Source organism: Triticum dicoccoides, chromosome 5B, assembly GCF_002162155.2.
Source record: "Triticum dicoccoides isolate Atlit2015 ecotype Zavitan chromosome 5B, WEW_v2.0, whole genome shotgun sequence".
Classification (NCBI taxonomy): domain Eukaryota; kingdom Viridiplantae; phylum Streptophyta; class Magnoliopsida; order Poales; family Poaceae; genus Triticum; species Triticum dicoccoides.
The window spans coordinates 433,668,177-433,689,362 of record NC_041389.1 but is presented as its reverse complement, the minus strand read 5'-3'; the positions used below and the strand labels follow the sequence as shown (position 1 = coordinate 433,689,362).

General features: G+C 48.8%; 3 protein-coding genes across 3 annotated transcripts; 1 reads left to right on the top strand and 2 right to left on the bottom strand.

Moving 5' to 3' along the window:
- Nucleotides 1-4,615: 4,615 nt before the first annotated feature.
- On the bottom strand, nt 4,616-11,316 carry LOC119309657. Its single transcript, XM_037585616.1, has 4 exons — nt 10,230-11,316; nt 9,383-9,537; nt 9,087-9,309; nt 4,616-4,867 (listed from the first exon to the last, which is right to left on the bottom strand). The coding sequence occupies exons 1-4, from the start codon at nt 11,314-11,316 to the stop codon at nt 4,731-4,733; spliced, it is 1,602 nt and encodes a 533-aa protein (XP_037441513.1). The 3' UTR covers nt 4,616-4,730.
- Nucleotides 11,317-11,343: 27 nt separating this feature from the next.
- On the top strand, nt 11,344-13,062 carry LOC119310104. Its single transcript, XM_037585948.1, has 4 exons — nt 11,344-11,570; nt 11,917-12,121; nt 12,258-12,477; nt 12,839-13,062. The coding sequence occupies exons 1-4, from the start codon at nt 11,479-11,481 to the stop codon at nt 13,000-13,002; spliced, it is 681 nt and encodes a 226-aa protein (XP_037441845.1). The 5' UTR covers nt 11,344-11,478; the 3' UTR covers nt 13,003-13,062.
- Nucleotides 13,063-13,187: 125 nt separating this feature from the next.
- LOC119310103 (probable LRR receptor-like serine/threonine-protein kinase At1g67720) lies at nt 13,188-16,198 on the bottom strand. The gene is made up of 9 exons (XM_037585947.1): nt 15,807-16,198; nt 15,164-15,713; nt 14,602-15,071; nt 14,352-14,487; nt 14,195-14,266; nt 14,035-14,103; nt 13,819-13,890; nt 13,614-13,682; nt 13,188-13,504 (listed from the first exon to the last, which is right to left on the bottom strand). Exons 1-9 carry the CDS (start codon nt 15,886-15,888, stop codon nt 13,471-13,473), a joined length of 1,554 nt encoding a protein of 517 aa, XP_037441844.1. The 5' UTR covers nt 15,889-16,198; the 3' UTR covers nt 13,188-13,470.
- Between the last annotated feature and the right edge of the window lie 4,988 nt (nt 16,199-21,186).

Genomic DNA, 21,186 nt, shown 5'->3' with positions numbered 1-21,186 from the left:
TTTTCACTGTCAATAATCTGCCATAAAAATTGTGCATCTTCATCGCATCACATCTTCGCACCCGTGGCTCCGTTTTGGGCGTGTAATATACCGAATTGTTTGCCTCGAAGAGTACATCATTTCATTCCATTGCATCATTTACATTTGAGCTCATCTTGATGCCCGAAATTCTGTTGCAAGAGGGCTTCATATTGTTAGTTTCAGATTCTTATCAGAACGAGCTCTTTTGTCATTTTTGCCATGTTTGATGTGTGCATCCTATGAGGTTGATCCCTAAATGTGTTTTGAACTAGGCTATGTCTTCTTTACAAAGGTGCTTACCATGTATTTTTGTGACCAATGTGGTGACTAGCACAAGCATGCAAACTAGGCTTCGTGTTAACGCTGATTTTAGTTCCTGTTCTGCTGTAATTTTGATGCCATGTAAACATGTTGCTACAGAGAGATCCATGCATAATTTGAGATACTTCGGTAAGGGTGTTTTGAAAACATGGTTATGCTCTATCCATCCATGGTCCTTGTTGCAATTATGGAGTAGTCTAGCATGCCATTTTCGTGCTTTACTTTTGCTTCAAAATGTTTCCTGGCAGATTGTTTACATGTTATTCAATTTGGCCAAGGTTGTTGTAGTTGATCCGTGTATGCTATGATGTTGTTTCTTGCCATGTATAGCTTCTATGACATGTCTTCTTGATGGATGTATGCTTAGTTTATCATGAGGTGCTCTATAGTGAGTGCATTGAGCTCGCAAAGGTGCCTTCGTAGTTATTTCAATGCCATGCTTTGTTTGCTGAATCTGTTAACGAAACTTGCTATGTTTACGTGGGTGCCATCATATTCTATGGTCCTTTTTGGCTTATGGTCAGTAAGGGATTTTGATCTATGCTTTGAGTAGATTCATGCCATCCCTTAGTTTGCTATTATAAGTTCCTGTAGCATGTTGATAACCTGCTCTGAACATTGCCTCGTGATGCTGTTTATGCCATGTCCAACCTGATAATTTTTTGCACTTTCACCATGCTTGTTTAAACCTGTTATGATGTGATTTAGCCGTAGCTCAGTGTTCCTCTTTTGTAAAGCATCTCCTGTAGATCACTTCCATATGTTTTGTTTTTATGTTCGGGTGCTGTAGCATAGTTTCTTGTTGCATGCTAAGTAGCATCGTGCTGTTAATCGCAGCTTTGTGCCATTCTTGTCTTGCTTGCCATTTGCAAACCGTGCATCCGTTCCCGGTGATTTTTACATTGATTTCAACCGAAATCATCTCATCTTTTCAGCGGCACACTTGGTTTGCCAAGTTGATGCCTTGTTCATCATCTTTCCTTCCGAAGCACGCATATGCATTGCATATCACATCTCGCATATCATGACATGTATTGCATCATGTTGCTTGCGCATTGCACCGTGATTTATTGTGGTTCCTTTGCTTGTGTTCTTGCTTTGGGTAGAGCCGGGAGACGAGTACGTGCACGAGGAACCTGTTGAGTACGCTAACGAGGATCAAGCCTTCGACAACTCTGAGAACCTTGCAGGCAAGATGACCATACCCTCGATATCACTTCTATCTTTGCTTGCTAGTACTCGCTCTTTCGCTATGTTAGCCCTACCTGCCTTTGTTTACCATGCCTTCCTATTGCCATGTTAAACCTCTAACCATCCTGTCCTAGCAACCGTTGATTGGCTATGTCACCGCTTTTGCTCAGCCCCTCTTATAGCATTGTTAGTTGCAGGTGAAGATGAAGTTTGTTCCTGGTCGGAACATGGATATTTTGGGATATCACAATATCTCATGTTTAATTTAATGCACCTTATATACTTGGTAAAGGGTGGAAGGCTCTGCCTTATGCCTGGTGACTTGTTCCACTCTTGCCGCCCTAGTTTCCGTCATACCGGTGTTATATTCCTTGATTTTGCGTTCCTTACACGGTTGGGTGATTTATGGGACCCCCTTAACAGTTCGCTTTGAATAAAACTCCTCCAGCAAGGCCCAACTTTGGTTTTACCATTTGCCACCTAAGCCCTTTTCCCTTGGGTTTTCGCGAGCCCAAGGGTCATCTTTATTTACCCCCCCCCCCCCGGGCCAGTGCTCCTTCGAGTGTTGGTCCAACCTGAGCGATGTCCGGCGTCTCCTGGGCAACCAGGGTCTATACCAACCCGACGTCTTGCTCATCCGTTGTGCCCTGAAAACGAGATATGCGCAGCTCCTATCGGGATTTGTCGGCGCATCGGGTGGCTTTGCTGGTCTTGTTTTACCATTGTCGAAATGTTTTGCGAACCGGGATTCCGAGACAGATCGGGTCTTCCCGGGAGAAGGTCTATTCCTTCGTTGACCGTGAGAGCTTGTGATGGGCTAAGTTGGGACACCCCTGCAGGGTATATAAACTTTCTAAAGCCGTGCCCGCGGTTATGAGGCAGATGGGAATTTGTTAATGTTCGGTTGTAGATAACTTGACACTTGACTTCATTAAAATGCATCAACCGCGTGTGCAGCCGTGATGGTCTCTTCTCGGCGTAGTCCGGGAAGTGAACACGGTTTGTGTTATGCTTGACGTAAGTAGTTTCAGGATCACTTCTTGATCACTTTTATCTTCTCGACCGCCGTGTTGCTTCTCTTCTCGCTCTCATTTGTGTATGTTAGCCACCATATATGCTTAGTGCTTGCCGCAGCTCCACCATATTACACCTTTTCCTACCTATGAGCTTAAATAGTCTTGATCTCGTGGGTGTGAGATTGCTGAGTCCTTGTGACTCATAGATTCTACCAAAACAGATGCAGGTGCCGAGGATACTGGCGCAGATGGCGCAACTGAGCTGAAGTGGGAATTTGATGAGGCCCTTGGTCGTTACTATGTATCGTTTCCAGATGATCAGTAGAGGAGCCCAGTCGGGACGATCGGGGATCTAGCATTTGGGGTTGTCTTCTTTTCATTTGAACTTGATCGTAGTCGGTCTATGAGTGTATTTGAATGATGTATGATCTTAATTATGTATTGTGTGAAGTGGCGATTGTAAGCCAACTCTCTTTATCCCATTCTTGTTCATTACATGGGATTGTGTGAAGATGACCCTTCTTGCGACAAAACCACCATGCGGTTATGCCTCTAAGTCGTGCTTCGACACGTGGGAGATATAGCCGCATCGTGGGTGTTACACAGGGTTTCTGACTGGCTTAAGTTTCTGGACCACTGATGTATCTACTTCTGCATCTTCTTCTTCAAAGGGGGAACCTGGATGTAATTGCACATTGTTGTCATCTGAACCTGACTGCACATCATCAGAAAGAAATTCAGACACATCAGTGTCACCTTCAAAATGGTTAAAGTCAGCTTCCATCTGCAGACTACTTTGCTTAAGCTCATCCTTTCTGTCACTGACTGCATCCACCAACTTTGTGCAACTTTGTTGAGTGTTAATGCAATGTTCAGCAAAATAACTATCTTTATTTTCATCTGCATTACATTGCTCATCTGCCCTGACAACTCGTATGTTCACACTCTTTTCCTTCTCAAAGTGGATCAACATCTGCTGCACATCATGTTCAGAACCAAGATGCTCCATATCTTCTATTCCTTTCTCCTCATCGAGAACATAGTACATATAATCATCAGCTCCATAGCCCTCACTCCGAATAAGAGAAACCATAGTCAAAAATGATATGTCTGACTGGTAAATTCCTCTAACCACAGATTCTCTGGCTAAGAAATGGAACCAAATTTCCCACTTTGGGTCATCAATACTGCACCACAAATTGGAAAATTTATAATTAAATGGTCTACACAGTATTTAGTGTCAGACAGTTCAAATTTTCTATTTTCTGACATTTTGGATTCAGTCACAGCAAAACAAATTGTTAATGTTCCCAATAGATTTCAATTCCCGTTGTGCTCAAACATGGTTCTAATGTAAATCTAACTATGCAACTAGCCTATATATCATGATTCCCAACAAAACAAATCATTTCAGAAAAACAATTACAAATCTGTTGCCATACCTCGCGCCGCCAACAGGACAAGGAAGCTTGCCCCGGCCTCGAGCTGCGCTTCTTCTCTTCGATGCTGCTGCTACACGCCGCCTCACAATCGTCTGGGACGGCTGAGATTGAGTCTGGGATTGGTTTTCAACCGCAAAGCTACTGCTGCCTAGCCAGTTATCAACCTCAACGAAGATGGCATCCCCGCCGCCCAGCACGTCGGGGGGCGCTCCTCCAAGCGATTCGGCGCCGGAGTTTGGATCCGCCTAGGGATAGGACAATGAGGCTCGGGGGAGAGTGAGGTGGGGAGGACGATGAGCTAGCCGGTCGGCCAGGTTAGTCCTGCTCCGACCGAGCCCGACTGACACGCGCGGCTAACGGGCATGCGAGTGCCGTTAGCCGTTAGCATGGCCTCCGTCCTGACCGGTGGGCCGGATCTGTCAGAAAGTCGTTTAAAATACTTCAATCTGTCATCAACTCCATCTGGTAGTTTTTTGTCACGAAATCAGCGCTAAACTGGAGTTTTTGGCCAGTTTTCAAAATGTGGTAGTTCTGTGGGACGGTTATGTGAAATGTGGTAGTTTTTTGTTAATTACTCGTGATTGCATATATATAATACACTAGTTTCATAATTTGGCACGTAAACATAGGTTAATTAGCTCGAATCCAAATGTCTAGCAAAGCATAAGAATCCCGCAAACAAGACACCCTTAACCTAAAGAAGAGCATGAGGAGTGTTGTCATCATCTGCACTTAACGCTCAGTCGTAGCTAGCATCAGTACGAGACCCAGCTGAAAATCCGCTGCTTGGATGCTTCATTTTACCCTCGCATGCATAACAACGAAGTGATGTCTTCCTCTTCTGTCCCACATCAACATTTGTGTTATACAGGACGCCTACAAAAAAACAAGTGATTTCAGTAACTTAAAACGTCCACCCTCAAGAAATCAATCTTGTATTAGCAATCTCCAAGATCCATAAGCTCTTTGTATAATATGACACAAATACAATCCTTCAAATGAGATCATCTAGCATGAACAAGTATCTAGCTTGTGCGTTAGGTATCCTGGGATGAACACGACATCATAATATGTTGTTTCAAGAGATGCCACTTTCGGGCATTTGGCACATCCAACCATCCATACAGTTGAAGAACAGAGAAAAAGCTCTATTGAAGAACATATGAGAGGCCTATTGACAGTGTTTTATCAACAAGAGGAAAAGGATATTTACAAATAAAATGATATTTCTACATAACCACCAGAATTATACCAATACCTGAGCTCAATGATAATAAAAATATGCACAGACATAACCTAACATATTGTATCTAGTCAAAGTACCAACAACAAACAATTGCCACACAGAAGGGAAATAGGAGACCATTTACCCAGGTTCAGGCCCTCGCTATGGAGGTAAAAAACTACTCCTGCCATTATTGTATTGATTGATTTGATGGGGGTACGAAGTACAAGACAAATCTCAGGGACTGTAGGTATACCGAAGGGTGATGACTAAAAGCGTGCCATCCACGGCTTAGAAAGGATGCCAGGGGTCTAGGGTTGCAGACTCCTAGTCTGTTCTAAGGCTGGTGGTTCAGCCTCCTTGTCTTGCATGGCAAGGATGCCGGTTACTTCCTTCTCGAGGCCAAGACAGGCTGACGGCCCAAGCCGTATAGTGGCCTAGGGCTCCTGAGCCGGCCTGGTGGGCAGACTTCCCGGGTCTTGACTCTTGAGGCACCCCTGGCAGTGACACCATCAGTAGCCCCCGAACAGGCTCAAGGATTTGGCATCTTCCGGTCTTCGGCCAATCTGAATTCGCTGTCTTCCGGTAGCTCCCCGAGGTCTTGGCAGGCTCATGAAGTTCCACAAAAGACAGGTTGCGTCAACCTGCCTTGAGGTAATGTGTGACGCTGTGCACCGGCCTCATTTTGTTTCAATAAATATCCAACCTCCGCGAGCCAATTTGCCGGGATGCACTTTGAATTTCCGTGACGAAGGCACGGGTCGAGAGTCGCACCTAGCTTGCTCACCTAGTCAAGTCGGACCACCTCCTCCGACTGTCGGTCAAAGCGAAGGACGTGATGGGTCGTGGGGACCACAAAGGCCACACCCAATCGGCCAGAGGGATGCGACCAGAAGGTGACTCCTCGGGCTCAGGTGCCATTTAAGGAGCGCCTCAATTCCCGTGCCTAGTAGGGATATGGCAGAAGATTGTGGCCGCGTGTCACGACATTAACAACGACATTTAGCCTCCCATCGGGGCTTTATAGGGAGATCCGCACCCAGCCATGCCACACCTCTCCCATTTCTTCACCCCCGTCATTCCTTTAGCCCAAGCTTCCATTTCCATGCCTCTGAGCTCAAGCTCCTACCTTTCTCCACCACTCCACGCCGCCACCTACCAATGGCCCCCAATCGACCAAGGGTCGGGGCGACAACAAAATGAAGGGCAACACTTCGAGCAAGGGCAGCGGCGGCGACAAGGGAAAAATCACCACCCCCTTGGATACGAAGGGGGAGTGGATGGCATCAACAACGTCCCCACCTCAGCTCAACAGCCTCGTCGGGCAGGGGTGTAGGTCTATTTGCTGCTGCGGGACCACGTTGTCTGGAGGTCGCCGATGAAGCGATTAATGGCATGGCGAAGGTCTCTCCGACGGCGCGTGAAGCAGAGTGGATCTTGTATGTGTCCTTCCTCGTGCGAGGTTTGTCGCTGCCACAATTTTTTTTGTGGCCTCCGCTACTTCTACTAGCTCCAACTTCATCGCCTAACGCCAAATGGGATTCTAGACATTGTATGTTTCATAATGGTGTGTGAGTGTTTCCCAGCAATCCAGCCGCATTCGGGCTTTAGCGCTGGTATTTCCAGGTCAAGCTCCAGACCAACGATGGCGAGAGCTATGAGTGCGGCAGAGCCGCCATCACGAAGCGATACAGATCCGGGTACATCAAGTGCCCCCTGCCCACTTCCAATAGGAAATGGCAAGAGGGCGGGTTTTACTGGCCAAACGTCCCCATAGATTTTACTGGTCTGATGATGGCAGATGTGATGATGGCCTACTTGGACACGTGGATCTAGCCATCAAGGCCCGGGCTTAACTGATGTATGAGTACACCAGGGAAACTGATTGTACCCAAAGATTGACCAGGTTCTTCTAGGACAGATCACTCTGGGCTGCGCAGAAAGACGAAGAATCTCCCTGAGGAACTTTGATTCCTGACTCATGTGCTCAACAAGGCGACTGGCCACAGAGGCGAAGCTTGCCGCGCGAGTCGGCGATGAATTCCAGGCCCCCGAAGAGGAGAATCTGGCCTGGCTTGTAGGTGTCAATGGCTCAATCTGCTTCGCCGAGTTGGTGATGCAGTTCATCGCCCGAAAGCAAACATCTGCCCAATAGCGAAGGTGACACGATTGATGTCAGATCCATCTAGATCTCAGTTCCAGCAAGCACGACCCGTGTCTGGCGCGCCATTGTTGGTGTGAATTCCGGGAGGCCCCTCGATAGGGTCCTGCAACTAGCTGGAAAGCCCAGAGAAGGAATAGGGGACAATTTACCCAGGTTCAGGCCCTCGCGCTATGGAGGTAAAACCCTACTCCTGCTCTTATTGTATTGATTGGATGAGGGTACAGAGGACAATACAAATATCAGGGATCATAGGTATAATGATGGTATCGATTAGCCCAAGCATGAGATTATAAAGGATGCCAGGGGCCTAGGGTTAAAGAGTCTAGTCGGTTCTAAGGTGGTTGAAGGATGTTTGGCCTCCTTGTCTTGCACAGCAAGGAAGTCGGTTCCTTCCTTCTCCAGGCCTCCCAAGTCAGGCTGATGGCCAAGCCGTATAGCGGCCTAGGGGTCCTGAGCAGTCTGGTGAACTAACTTCTAGGATCTTGAGGCACCCTGGGTCGTGACACCGTCAACCACTAATATATGTAAATCTATTTATATGCTTTATATGAAGATGGTACTACTCCCCCCGTTTCACAGCATCAAACCCCTGCTCGTAACTACAAGATGGAGTCAATTAATATTTGATGAAATCTTACCATACTTGATTCTATTTAAATAGAGAACGACTAATTTATCAGTGAGAGCAAGTATGGTTGGATTATATCAAATCATTTTTTAGTTCGGTACCTCCTAGATATGCATTTGGGATAAATATTGTGAAACCAAGTAATAGGTTTGTCAAAGTACTTTCATGTCATCATATTTTCTGTAACTTTAGTAATAAATGAATAGAGAAGGTAATGGTCGAAGATCCATATTGGTGAACATTTCAATGTCCAAAACAACAAGACTTTTGTAGCACTGGAGTAAGTCGCATCAATACTTGAGAATACGCATGCTCTTAGTGCGTTGCTCTTTAATAGCATGTCTCAGTATTTGAACAATTTTCTGGCAAAGTGAAAATTTCTGCAAGATTGTGGTACATAATTACTGCCGCTAAAAAATGGAACACTAATCGCCGCACAATTTGGTCACGATAGGCACAAGGCCTCAACACCTAACACATCAAAATACATAAAACTGCTTGCCATTTACTCCTAGAAAGAACTACTGTCATTAACTCTTAGTCTTGTCTATTAGTACACCATTAGAAGCTTGAGGGCTACAGCTTGTAGGGCTCAGTAGTAACATTAAATTGGAATAAAGTACTAGGTTGATTTCTAGTTATAAGGCACATAATAGTGAACAAAGGATGCATAGCTCAGCACCTAGTTCATCTAATATTCTGATGTAACCAAGTTCAACCAAGTAATGAACCATATGTTCATCTTAACTAGCCTGGTTCAACAAAGTACTGCACTGTTGTTGTTGCAATATATTAATAAACTCGATAAATCTTTAATATTAGGAAAGTGCTCCCTCTGTAAACTTTTATAAGTAGTGATCTAAAACGTCTTATAAAAGTTTATAGAGGAAGTACTTTTTTAGATATATCTACATCTACCAGTATCACGTGTGCAATCCTAATACCAAGAAAGATCTTAGGAGAAGTTCAGATTTCACAATTATTGACTATGTGTATCTCAAAATAACTCCCTTCTATCAATAGGTGAACAAGGATTAATCCAAAATTAGAACAACTATTGAGAGGAAATAAAATGTACCAGGACTGTTCTTGGTTATAGTTTTGCATGACAACAAATCCCAGGAACAATCATCGTTCCTATTAGCTTCGACAAACTCCGCAAACACAAGCTGCGGAAGCCTTTCAGACTCCGTGTGAACATAGAAGTTCATATGGATATATTGCTTTCTGTGGGAAGTACTAGCCTCCTCCTCGTCAAAATAACATTGGCAGAGACGCTCAGACAATCTGAACTTGACCTTCTATAAAATAGCAAATGTCAATAACAAATCCAATGTGTCAACTTTAGCATCAAATAAGTTAGGGCACAATTACCTCTTCCTTTCGGCTCTGGTTAAGGTATTCAATTGCAGTCATAGCCAGCTGATTAAATTCCATATCATCAAGCACACTAGCGCATGCATTGGTGAACGAATCTGCAATCATATCAAAAGCTGAATCCCTCGATGACCGCTCTTCTTGCTTTCGTCCTACTGAAAATGAAAAGATATGAACACAGCTCCTTTCTCAATTTGTCATGTAAAAACAAATCAGCTTTAAATGTCTTGTGTAATCCAAGTGGTAAACACATACATCAACTAGAATCTAGATGATTAAAGCAATATATATATATACTCTATGCAGCAAACACTATCGATTCAGCAAAGCTACAGAATGATATACGACAGAAACTCCAGAACCACACAACTCAAAAGTGTCAAAACTTTTCTCGGTTTATTGTGTAATCTAAACAGTATGCATGGACAAGATTTTAGAGGAGAAATGAGAACCATGGTATGCAGCAAACATAATTAATTCAACACAACAATGTAAAGTCGAACTTCAGAGCGACACGACTCAACTTTCAAACCCATTCATGATGTCTTACATAAGCTACACAGTATATGTGTGTTAATCCATATAGGTAAACTATGCAGCAAACATAACCGATTCAGCAAACCAAACAATATTATCTGGCGCAAACTCCAGAATGACATAGCTCAAGCTACTAATACATTCTCGATTTCACATGTAATCTGGGCAGTACAAACGGATGGCATTGTAGATGAGTAATGATATCTAGACTTTGCGGCACACAAAATCAATTCAGCAAAGCAACACAATAACTCAAACGGTAACAAGTAATGCCGAGCAGTTTGCAAAAACACAACATTTGTATCACCTGATGATGAAACTATCGATGTCGGAAGATTCCAAGTGAGAATAAACTGCGAGGACCCCTGGTCTATTTTCAAATCTGTGGTAGGGCGCCTGAAAGCCACACACAGCTCAACTCTTTTGGCACACATGTTAACTTGGAGGAGATTACCCTCCAAAGAGAAGTAAAGCACCTCGGGATCATCAGGGTTGATGGCTACCAATGCCGGCTTCTTCTTCGGTATTCCAGTTTCCTTGTAGCTCCTGTCAGCCCAGATATCCGCAAACTTAACTGTGTAATCGGGAGTCCATTGCCCTTGAGTGCCCAGCTTCCACATCTTAACGAACAGCGCACGGCGGTGGTAAGTCATCTCCGCTAACCACAGCGCACCATTGCTCAGATTTACGCAGCGACGGTTGCCGACATCTCTGCCTCGAGTGTGTGTATCTATATCATCAGGGAATGGCACGAAGAGGAGCTCCGTCTCTTTAGCAAAAGGATCGCAGCAGAGAAGACCTTGCGAAAGACCCAACCACCAGAGCTTCCCTTGGTGCGAGAATGTACGGGCACTAGACCAAGGGCATTTGAGGGGAAAGGGGAGAGTTTTCTTCACCCATTCACGATCATATGACCAATAGCAGAGTAGACTGGCGCGGTCGCCGTCGCCGGCGGGCAGGAGCTCGGCGACCATGAAATTGTACTCGTCGTCGCCTCGAGGGGCGACGACGAGGCCGACGTTGCCGGTGTGCTTTACAGAGTCCTCATGTGGCGGGAGGCGGTGGGTGTAGTCGATGGCGGCATGCCAGGCGAAGTAGTTGGTCGTGTAATCCCCCGCCTGCTTGTCGGCGGAGGGAGGGGCCATGGAGCAGCGGTCGTAGGTGGCGGAGACGAGGAGGATTCCGGACGGATCGGCGGCGTGGACCAAAGGGAAACAGTCGGCGGAGACGCCATCGGGGGCGAGATGCGGGGATACGACGAGCTCGGTGGGGCGCGGGGGCTCGGCGAGCGTGACGGAGAAGTCAGCGTAGAGATCATGGCACACTTGCGGAACGCGGCGCAGCATAATCCACTTGGGCGGCGGCGGCGGCGGCGCCGGAGACGGCGATCCCATCTGGGCTAAGCTAGCGGCCGCCTTAAAATAGACTCGTCCCTCGTCCCGATGATTAACTACACTTGTTTCTGTTTCGTGGGGTCTTCCTAAAACGAAACCCTCGTCCCTCCTTCCCCTTCCACTAGAAGACGAACCGTCGATTTCCGCGGCGTTCGGTTCGCCATGAATCGGCTGGCGGCGGCAGAACCGCGCAGGAGCGCCCGACTGCAGTCCAAGCGTGCCCGCGATGCGTCCCCGCCGGCGGGCCGTTCCGTGTAAGCTGCTACCCCTCCGGCCTCTACAGATCGCTTCAAAGTTGCGCCGTTTGCTCCACCCTGTTCCCTTGGGTAGCTTTTATCAGGGTCGAATGCGCTTATTATGTCTTTCAGAGACTTATTAAAACTTACTACTTGCGGCTGAAACCTAACGACGCCAGATGCTATGGATGTTGCGTGAAAGCACTAAGTGCTTCAAAGTACTAGTAGTATTTTAGGAAGCAAAAGGATAATTTTATTTTCACCATTTGATTATAAGTTCAGAAACTTTTAGTCTTTTGATTCAAATTTCCACCGTTAGCTACCTTATCCAGATATTGAAATTGCATCATATTGGTGGCTGCAGCAAACTTGTAACTGATGCGGAAACATCAGGAGTCAAACCTGCTGGAGAGAGCGAAACAGAGGAAGGCGGTGCATGTGATGCCGGAGCAGAGTTTACTGGCCGTCAGCTACTCTTTTTGACACCAGATGAACGGATATCCCGTTGGAGGCGTCTATACAAGAAGAGAGCCAACATGTCCTTGGTTTTCTATCATAAGAGTCACCCTGTAAGCTCTTGTTTTGCTTTATCGGTTCCTACACGTTCTTCCTTTTTTTTATCTGAAAATGTTCTGTTCATATCTGTCCTTTTCGCTCGCATTCTTCATTTTGACTTCCGACTTAATTAAATCTTTTCATCCGCAGGATCGCTACGAGTTTACACACGTGCGCTTGAACGATGTTTTTGATTTCATCGAGGGCTACTTCGCCTATTTGCACATGAACTTCAAGGCAAGGAACGTCGCCACAGGGTCAGAGCAAATCTTCTTTTCCGAGTTGATGGCAGAAATGGATAATAACGACAATGCCTCCAATGGATATTATCGCGTCAGTGCATGCGACATTGTTGATGGTAACTCTGCTGGTAAGCTCCTTTTCTTTTTATCCGCAGGCTTTGATGCCATCACATTATTTTTTATTTTATTTCCAGAAACTCTGGAATATGCATTGTTCTTGTAATCCCTCCGTCAAATCCCCTTTTATTCATTTTGATGACAAGTATTTCCGCAACATCCCCTTTTATTCATTTTGATGACAAGTATTTCCGGACGGAGGGAGTACTAATTATTATGTTTCTGACTGTATGTGTAATATATCAAACTAGTTTTGGACTGAAGGAGACCCTTTTTTCACCTAACTGTCATGTAGAGTACCAATGATGGAATGTTTGGTATGAATGCTTGTATTTACTTCTTGGAACCCTAACGCGGTTATTTTTTTCATAGGTGGCCGTAAAAAAGAAGTTGAGTGTAAGTACATCCCAGGATATAAGAATGACATGGAAAATTGCTATGTATGTGCTGAGAAAATCAAGCACCCTGTCGGAAGTACATACAAAGGAGGCCATTCCGTTTCGGACTATGGCGTGGAAGAAATTTCTACCGAATGAGCTATACAAAACTGCGTTGAGTGCCGTAAGAAGATATGCGCATGGCGTCAGATCGTTTCGATGCCAGCTGCAGCAGAGTAGAGAACTTTGTTATGTCTGCTTGGGTCTGTCTTCCTTGTAATCGTGAAAAAATGAGGCCTTAAACTTTCTTCGAATAGCGAGGTTGCCTCTAGCATCCACATCGATAAAAAACAAAGCATATTATCTTCGTGATTGCCTTTCTAACAAAATTACATATTTACATATACACATAAATAAATGGAATCAAGCGCGATGAAGTTCATCGTGTGCAGTTGCATATACAATAGTAACACCTTTGTCTCCCAAAAAGAAAAAGAAAATCAAGAAAGAACAAAAACATTGGCAATACCAAAAGGGAAATAATACAACATTTTCTGCCGATTAGATATGCATGTCCTCATTATCATACTGTTGTCTGTCGATGGCTTCTCATTATCCCTTGCGACATTATTGTTGGTTAAGGTTATTCCCAGGTGTATACCTGTCAAAGCATGAATTCGTTATGCACTGCATGACTATATGGTAATAAAGTTCAAAAATAGAATGCTCACTAAAGATAATGCTGTAAAACAATGTTGGTGATCACTCACTTGAATGTAATGCTCGTTCTGTTGAGGCCGATTGGAATGCTGCCCTGTAAATTGTTATTCTGCACAAACCTGTTGGACAAGAATTCAAGATGTCAGAAATTGCAACAGAGCTCAATTGTGAAATGTATGTCAATTGAGCAGCATCATGGCTGGATAATGCAGCAACGGCTTGGCAAAGCATGGACTGCATGCTGAAGCCACTTACAGTTCCTGAAGTCTTGGAAGGTCTCCCAGCGACGGAGGAATCGGCCCTGTCAGTTGGTTGTCCTCCAGGTGCCTTCAGGTCAAAAATGCAACCCGGGTTAACTAGTGAAATGGAACAGCCAGCGTCTTCATTTTGTCGACTAGTAGTAGTAGTAATTATGAACCTCCAGAAAATCATTTTGCATAAGCAATCATCAAGTGGTATGTTTCTACTTACAGTGATGCCGAATGATGCAGGGAGCTCATAACTGGAATTGGTCCTGTCAGATTGTTCCCCACAAGCCAGCTGCAACAAAGCCTATCTCCAATCAGAAACCTAACTTCTCATTTATAATTTAGCATGCAGATCTGACATGAGTTTGTGTCAAGAATCTTACACGCTCGAGATCGCAGTAAGATTAGCAATGTGGTCAGATATCGACCCTCCAACACTGAAATTGGTGAGGTTGCTGCAGCAGCAAATGCACGAAGGTCATCGTCCACTGATGAGAGATTGAAATCGGAAAGAACGTACTGATCCTGTTTGCAACTTACAGAGCAGTTACTCGAGCAAGTGCGCCTTGGCTGCAGGAAACACCGGTCCAGGAGTTCCCCACGGGCAAGCAAGGATCGCCGCTCCAGTCCGACGGCGGATTGGCGAAGCCTCTCGCGAGCCCCTCCATGCCGATCACTGCAGCAAAATGATAAAAATGCATGGATGATTTATTACAGAGTTGTCGTGAGGAACGGCTGAATCAGCCATGGCGCAATGGAAGCTGCAGCTGCATTGATCGGATCTTGTTACCATCTCTAGGATGGGTCCTCCCTCCGAGCGGAACAACCATCATAACCTCCGCCGCGTTGATCACCGGCCCGACCGGTGACCCCGGGGCGGGCGTCAGCGTGATCTTGGTCTGCCCGGAGAGCGGCCATGCGGCGCCGTACAGCATCGACCCCGCCGTCGAGACATTCAGGCCGGCGAAGAAGGTCTGGCCGTTGACGGCGACGTCGAAGACTCTCCAGCTGAGCGGGCTCGGCGCCCGGTTGTCCTGGAAGTAGAGCGCCAGGTAGTAGCTCGCCTTGGGCAGCGGCGCCGGCGGCCACTGGAGCTCGAGGGCGTCCCCGCGGCTGGCCGTCACTCCGCGCCGGAACACGTCCTCCGGCGGCTTGTTCCAGAGCGCCGCCGGCGCCACGCTCCCCTGGCTCTCCACCACCGGGCTCCCGTCGCTGTACGGCTCCCAGTACCGGCTGAACTGATCTCCTGCATCTGGATGGCTGCAGAATGGCGCATTTCGCGTGATCAAGAATTCATGATCGCACAGAAACATGGCGGCCATGGTGCCCCCCTGTGTCGGTGTGACCGTTACCTGAGGACGGAGGCGTCGTGGCCGAAGCTGTGGCGCGCGATGGTGCTGAGGGCGTAGGAGGAGAAGTCGGTGGAGTTGTACACGGAGTCGTCCAGCGGCACCACCTCGAGCGCGGAGATGAAGGGGCTGGACGTGGGCGCGGTGCCCGCGTTCCTGGCCAGGCACACGCTGACCTGCCGGCCGGTGGCGCGCACGACGGCCTCGAAGTAGGTGGCGCGGCCGCGGGCGTAGTCGGCCGCCGTGTCCACCTCGCTCCACCGCGTGCCCTCGATGATCTGGTCGAACACGGGCGGCGCCTCACCGCCGTCGAACCCGCCGTAGTAGTACGTGGTGCGGACCAGGTACTTGGCCTTCCTCGCCGCGGGGAGCACGTAGCAGTGCTTCCTGGCCGACGCGTCCGGGAAGTAGCGGAGCGAGGCGAGCATCGGCGGCATCCCCGGCGGGGACGGGACGGCGGCGGCGTTGCCGGCGCGCACGAACGGCCCGTCCGGGACCCATGTCACGTTGCCGGCCACGCGCTCGCCGCCCGCCCCGCAGTTTATCTGGTACCCTGCGGTGAACGGACGAGCGAATGCCGATCAGGCCCATTGCTCATTAGGCACAAGCAAGAAGCACGAACCTGAGGTGATCAATCAAACTCCACCTGAAAGAGCGTCGGCGCCGTGGACGCGGAGGCCGAGGCCGACGAGGAGGACGGCGAGGACTCGGGAGAGCGGGGCGACCATCGGGGAACGCGCCAACCGTAGGGGCGGCAACTGCAATGAGGATCGAGGAGCCGGCGACGACTCCACAACAGCTGTGGGCTGGCCGGCTCGCGAGTCGCGACCTCTCGGTTGTTTTGCCTGGGCTGGGCGGCAGTTTCTTCAGAGGCTCTCTGTCTAGAAAAATGGAATATTTCTCGGTTGGTTGGTGGCCCACAATTTCAGACCCGTTCCGGGCTAGCTGCAGTGCGACGCAGTGTCCACGATCTGCGCCCAGTTGGCGTCTCCCCGGTGTGGCCGTGACGCCGGACTGTTTGGGTGTCGTGGAATCGCCATTTGCCGTGAGGGTGAGGCTGCTGGGGTTGATTCGTTGCGTCCGGTGTTCCTCCGTCCGTGGACGTGGGTGTTTTGTTCCTTGCTTGTGTCCATCCACCCAAGGCCTTGCGTATTTTTGTTCTTGCTCCTTTTCTGTGATACTACTAGCACATGTGTAGGGGGTGCTCCGTGCTCGTCCGATCCGATTGTTGGGTTGGCGTTTGATTCTGGGCGACGTGCTCGCATCAACTGCCCAACGAACCTCGAGTGACCAAGGTAGGGCGTGCGCGCAGCAGCCGAATCTCTCTGAAGATAGTGCACGCGGATAAGACTTTGGACGAACAGGCAGGCAGCAGCAGCTCGGCACACGCTGTACGCGGGCGCGGATATGTGTCAACGCGACCCAGGAGGCTTCGATTGGTTGAACTGAACGTGGCAATGATTGGCACCGCAATCTCGGCCTCCGGTGCCGCCGGAAACGCCGGACTGGGCATGATTTAACTGGATTGTTACTCACTCCTTTCCGGTTTATAAAACTTATTTCAATTTTTTTGTTTTTCCAATTTGGAGGGCTCATCTCCATCTCATTTTTTGTTTTCAATGCGCATTAAATCTTTGCATGCAAGAATTAAAAAGGAACACACCAATGCATGTAATGTTCCTACTCATCTAGTGGCCAAGCATGCATGCACTGTAATTAATCCAAATTAATGCATGAGTTTAATTGGGTAGTTTTGTAATGTACGAGATACATTCCTCCACTCACAAAATGCCTTGGTTGATGAGATTTGAGATTTGAGCCCTATAAACCGGAAGGGAGGGAGTATTCGTGTACTACAGTATACTCGGTGACTGCCTCATGGACGCAGAGAAGGACTCACAACTTCATGGGGCATAATTTAATAGCAACTCCAACGGGCCGACCCAAACGGATGGCGATTTCGTCCGTTTTTTGTTTGTTTGCGTTGACCAAGCGGACACGGACGTCCGCTTCCGTGTTTGGGCCGGCGTATGCATCCAACGCGCGCCCGACCCATTTTGACGGCGCCGACAAAAAAACCGTGCATGCATATTTCTACTGAAAATAACTTAATTAAACATTAAAGCCGGCCAGGAAGGCCGGTGAGAGTCCACGTGTCCGCATTTAGCATTAAAAAGAAATTAAAAACAACCTAACTACGAGGCGGCGCGCTGCTCAGCGCACCCTAGGAGGCGGCGTCGTCGTCGTCCTCGGGATCGGTGAGGTCGATGAGTGTCGGCGGAGGGCCGGCCCAAGGGAACGTCGTGGCCCATGCGACGACGACGTAGTTCGAGTGCAGCTGTTCCGGCGGGGGTAGTGCCGCGCTGGGGGCTGTGCCGCCGCCTGTGCAACCGTGGCCTGGCGCGCCTCCTCCTCAGCCTCGCGTGCCTCCTCCTCGAGGTCGCGCTCAAGCATCTCCTCGTACTCGCCTTGACGCCGCTCCTCGGCCAGCCGTCGCTGGCGCCAGTGCTCAAGGTAGGCCGCCTCCTGCGCCGGGGTCGCCCCCATCCAAACCGGTGGTGCGGACACCCACTCGCGCACCACTCCTGTCCAGGAGAAGCTCGCGATGGAGCCCGGCTCCAGCTCCAGCTGCATCTGCGGCTCCGGGTCGGCCTTGACGAGGCGTCGGGGAGGGAACGACGGGGCCACCGGTGGCACCACGCAGTCGCCGGCCGCGGAAAGGGCCATGGCCTGCGCCATGGCCGCCTCGTACCGAGCCTCCTCTTCTTCTGCCGCCTCCGCCCTGCGCCGCTCGTCCTCCTCGCTCTCCCGGTAGACGGCCGCAAGGGCCGCCTGGTAGGCGTCCTCTGCCGCCCGGTCTTCCTCCCTGACGACGAGCGGCGGCGACGGCACGCTGCGGTTGACCTCCCGCACGCCGCACCGTCTCGCCTCCTCGTGCTCGAAGGCGAACCAGCGCACCCAGTTGGGCGAGTCGAAGGTGTACGCCTCGTCGCGGCGCTGCTCCAGCGTCAGGAGCGCCCGCTGGCGACGCACCTCCTCTGCATGCGCCCTAGCCGACCGCGGCGCCGCCAGCAATGGGATCCTTTCCGGATCTAGATGCCAGTCGTGCGGCAGCGTCACATCGGGGTACGGCAGCGGCACGCGGTGGCGCCAGTGCCACTCCGCCTGGTGCACGGGCATGTTCACCCGTTGCCTCTGTCGGCGAGCCGGCGCAGGCGGAGGCGGGGTGAACTCCGCGGGGAAGGGGACGACGGGGCCTTGCCCTTCGACTTGCTGCTGTTGCCGGAGAAGAGCCCCATTTGGGCGGCTAGGGTGGCTAGGGTTTGCTTGCCGGCGATGGGGGAGCGAGTGTGGCCTAGATGGGGACGGGAAGTGGATGAGGACGGCCCCGCCACACGGTCGGCTTAAAAAAGGACGACCGCCGTCGCTGACGTGTGAGCCCGGGGTCATAAATTAAGCTGACCGGCGAGGGGGCGGGTAGTTAGGCGACCGCTAGGTGGGGCCGCGGCGGGCGTCGAGAAGGCGCGCGTGGCGTCCATTCCGCGTCCGCACCGACACATTTGGGGCGCAAATTTGGGCCGCAAATGCGTCGGCGCGGACTTGAAGCGAACGCGTTTTGGGTTTGGGCCGGTGCATTGTGCCTCCAGTTTTGTCCGCGCCGACCCAAACGGACGGCAGCGGATGAAATGGATTGCCCCATTGGAGTTGCTCTAAAGGGATTGTTTTTTAGTGTAAATCTAGGGATTTATTCAAGGTTCAAATCAAGAGGGATACAAGCAACATCCAATCAAAATCCATCTTTGTGTAAAAGCTTGTATCTTTTGTACGTGTAGCATTACTTAGTGCCTCGCTGCATGCGTGTGTTTCAAGACTGGTTGGATCGACAAGTCTTGTAATAACAAGAGCCGATGCACCAAGAAAATGTCCAGACTTGTCACGGGCTACTGCCGCTGCTACTCCTTTGTCTCCCAGACTTGAAATACCCCCATTGACATTCAGTTTTGCCGCATCACCTGAAGGGGGAATCCACTTCCATTGCCGAGCTATCGGTACAGACGGAGTTGTGCCGCGGTTCGGCCGAACTGAAGTAATGTCCGGCTCCTCAAGGTACCTGTTGATGAAGGATATAGTAGACAATGGACTCTGAAAGTGATCATCATGTATTTCACGCCTTCTTGCCCACCAAATGGACCACATAGTAATCAAAACCCTCGTCGGCTCCTTCTCCTTCAATGTCTCGAACAACCAGAAAAGCCATAGTTTTGCATCATCACTCCTGTTTGATATCACGTGCTCAAGGGTTTCCTCATCCCCAAGGGCCCATACACACCTCGCCATCCTGCAGTTTAACAAAGAGTGGCGCCAAGAATCAACATCATAACTGCAAATTGTGCAGACCGAAGAGTCCGCCATATGTCGGGAGAGAAGTGTGTGCCAAGCTCCAAACAAAAATTCGTACCTTAGAAGGTACTTTCACTTTCCAGAGTGTAGACCAAGATGGTTTAGTAGCTTGTTAATTTGAGTGACTAGGGCGATGTTCTGACCAGTCTGCTCTTTGAGATTTGATCGCGGAAGACATTCGGTAAGCAGATCGAACGGAGAAGACCCCTTTCTTGTCATAGTGCCAAGACCAAAAATCATCTTCACCCTCATGCTTCGCGAAATATTTAGGATGACCTCAATATCAGGGGCAATAAAGTGGTCAGCTAGCACTTGTATGTTCCACGTCCTAGTACTGGGATCAATGAGATCAGCCACTACTATCGGTGGGTCAGTAGATCTGCAGCAGATTGGTTGCAATTTGTAGTCCCTGGGCAACCAGTTGTCACCCCATACATTGGTCAAAGCTCTAGAACCGATATGCTTGATTAAGCCCAACGCTAATATGTCTCTTCCCTCCAGAATGGACTGCCATACCTGAGATGGTGATGATCCTAAGGTAGCATCCAGGAGGTTGCAGTTAGGGTAATATCTGCCCTTGAGAACTCTAGCACTGAGTGTAGTTGGTTCCTGCAAAAGTCTCCAAGCTTGACGCGCAAGCAATGCCAAATTAAATAGCTCGATGTCACGAAATCCAAGCCCTACCATGAATTTTGGCTTCATCACAGTGTTCCAGGATACCCAAGCCGTCTTCCTTTCACCCTTCTTGCTTCCCCACCAAAATTTGTGAACTAGGCAAGTAATATGTTCACAGAGACCTCTCGGTAGCTTGAAACAGGCCATAGAATATGTGGGTATAGATTGAACTATGGACTTGATCAAAACTTCCTTACCACCAGCAGATAAACACTTCTCCATCCACCCTTGCACACGTTTCCAAATTCTGTCTTTCAAGTACTTGAAGCGGCCTTCTTTTGATTTTCCCACGTCAAAAGGTAGGCCCAAGTATTTTTCCGTAAGCGCTTCATTCTGTACGTGCAGTACATTTTTTATTTCATTGTGAGTATTCTCACTCATTCCCTTGCTAAAGAAAACAGAGGACTTGTGAGCATTGATCCTTTGTCCAGACACATCACAATATTTCCTCGGAATATCTTGGACTCGAGTGGCGCCTTCAACGGTGGCCTCAAAGAAAAGGAGGCTATCATTAGCAAATAACAAGTGGTTCACTGGAGGGGCTGAAGTTGCCACTGCCACACCCTGGATGCCATCATGTGCTTTAAGCAAGCACGATAGTCCCTCTGCCGTCAGTAAAAATAAGTATGGAGAAATCGGGTTCCCTTGGCTCAACCCTCTTGAGGGTTTAAAAGGATCCATACTACCACCATTGAAAAGGACTGAAAGGGAGACATATGACACACATCTCATGATTGTCTCTGTAAATCGAGGGCTACTACCCATCTTGAGCATAACTGCCTTCAAATAACTCCACTCTAATCTTTCATAAGCCTTCATCATATCAAGATTTAGTGCACAAAAATGATTTCCCTTGACCCTCCTGGTTTTCATATAATGCAAGCATTCATAGGCTGTGATGAAATTGTCCGTGATGAGACGTCCAGGAACGAAAGTTGATTGCTCTTCAG

Excerpts from the sequence above, each read along its gene's own strand:
- LOC119310103 (XM_037585947.1), bottom strand. The coding sequence starts at position 15,888 with ATGGTCGCCCCGCTCTCCCGAGTCCTCGCCGTCCTCCTCGTCGGCCTC. Across the intron at positions 15,714-15,806 it reads CGGCGCCGACGCTCTTTCAG|GGTACCAGATAAACTGCGGG; the intron begins GTGGAGTTTGAT and ends CGTTCACCGCAG. Across the intron at positions 13,891-14,034 it reads CTGCATCATTCGGCATCACT|GCACCTGGAGGACAACCAAC; the intron begins GTAAGTAGAAAC and ends TTTGACCTGAAG.
- LOC119309657 (XM_037585616.1), bottom strand. The coding sequence starts at position 11,316 with ATGGGATCGCCGTCTCCGGCGCCGCCGCCGCCGCCGCCCAAGTGGATT. Across the intron at positions 9,538-10,229 it reads ATCGATAGTTTCATCATCAG|GACGAAAGCAAGAAGAGCGG; the intron begins GTGATACAAATG and ends CATTTTCAGTAG. Across the intron at positions 4,868-9,086 it reads TATAACCAAGAACAGTCCTG|GCGTCCTGTATAACACAAAT; the intron begins GTACATTTTATT and ends GTTTTTTTGTAG.
- LOC119310104 (XM_037585948.1), top strand. The coding sequence starts at position 11,479 with ATGAATCGGCTGGCGGCGGCAGAACCGCGCAGGAGCGCCCGACTGCAG. Across the intron at positions 11,571-11,916 it reads CCGCCGGCGGGCCGTTCCGT|CAAACTTGTAACTGATGCGG; the intron begins GTAAGCTGCTAC and ends TGGTGGCTGCAG. Across the intron at positions 12,122-12,257 it reads TCTATCATAAGAGTCACCCT|GATCGCTACGAGTTTACACA; the intron begins GTAAGCTCTTGT and ends TTTCATCCGCAG.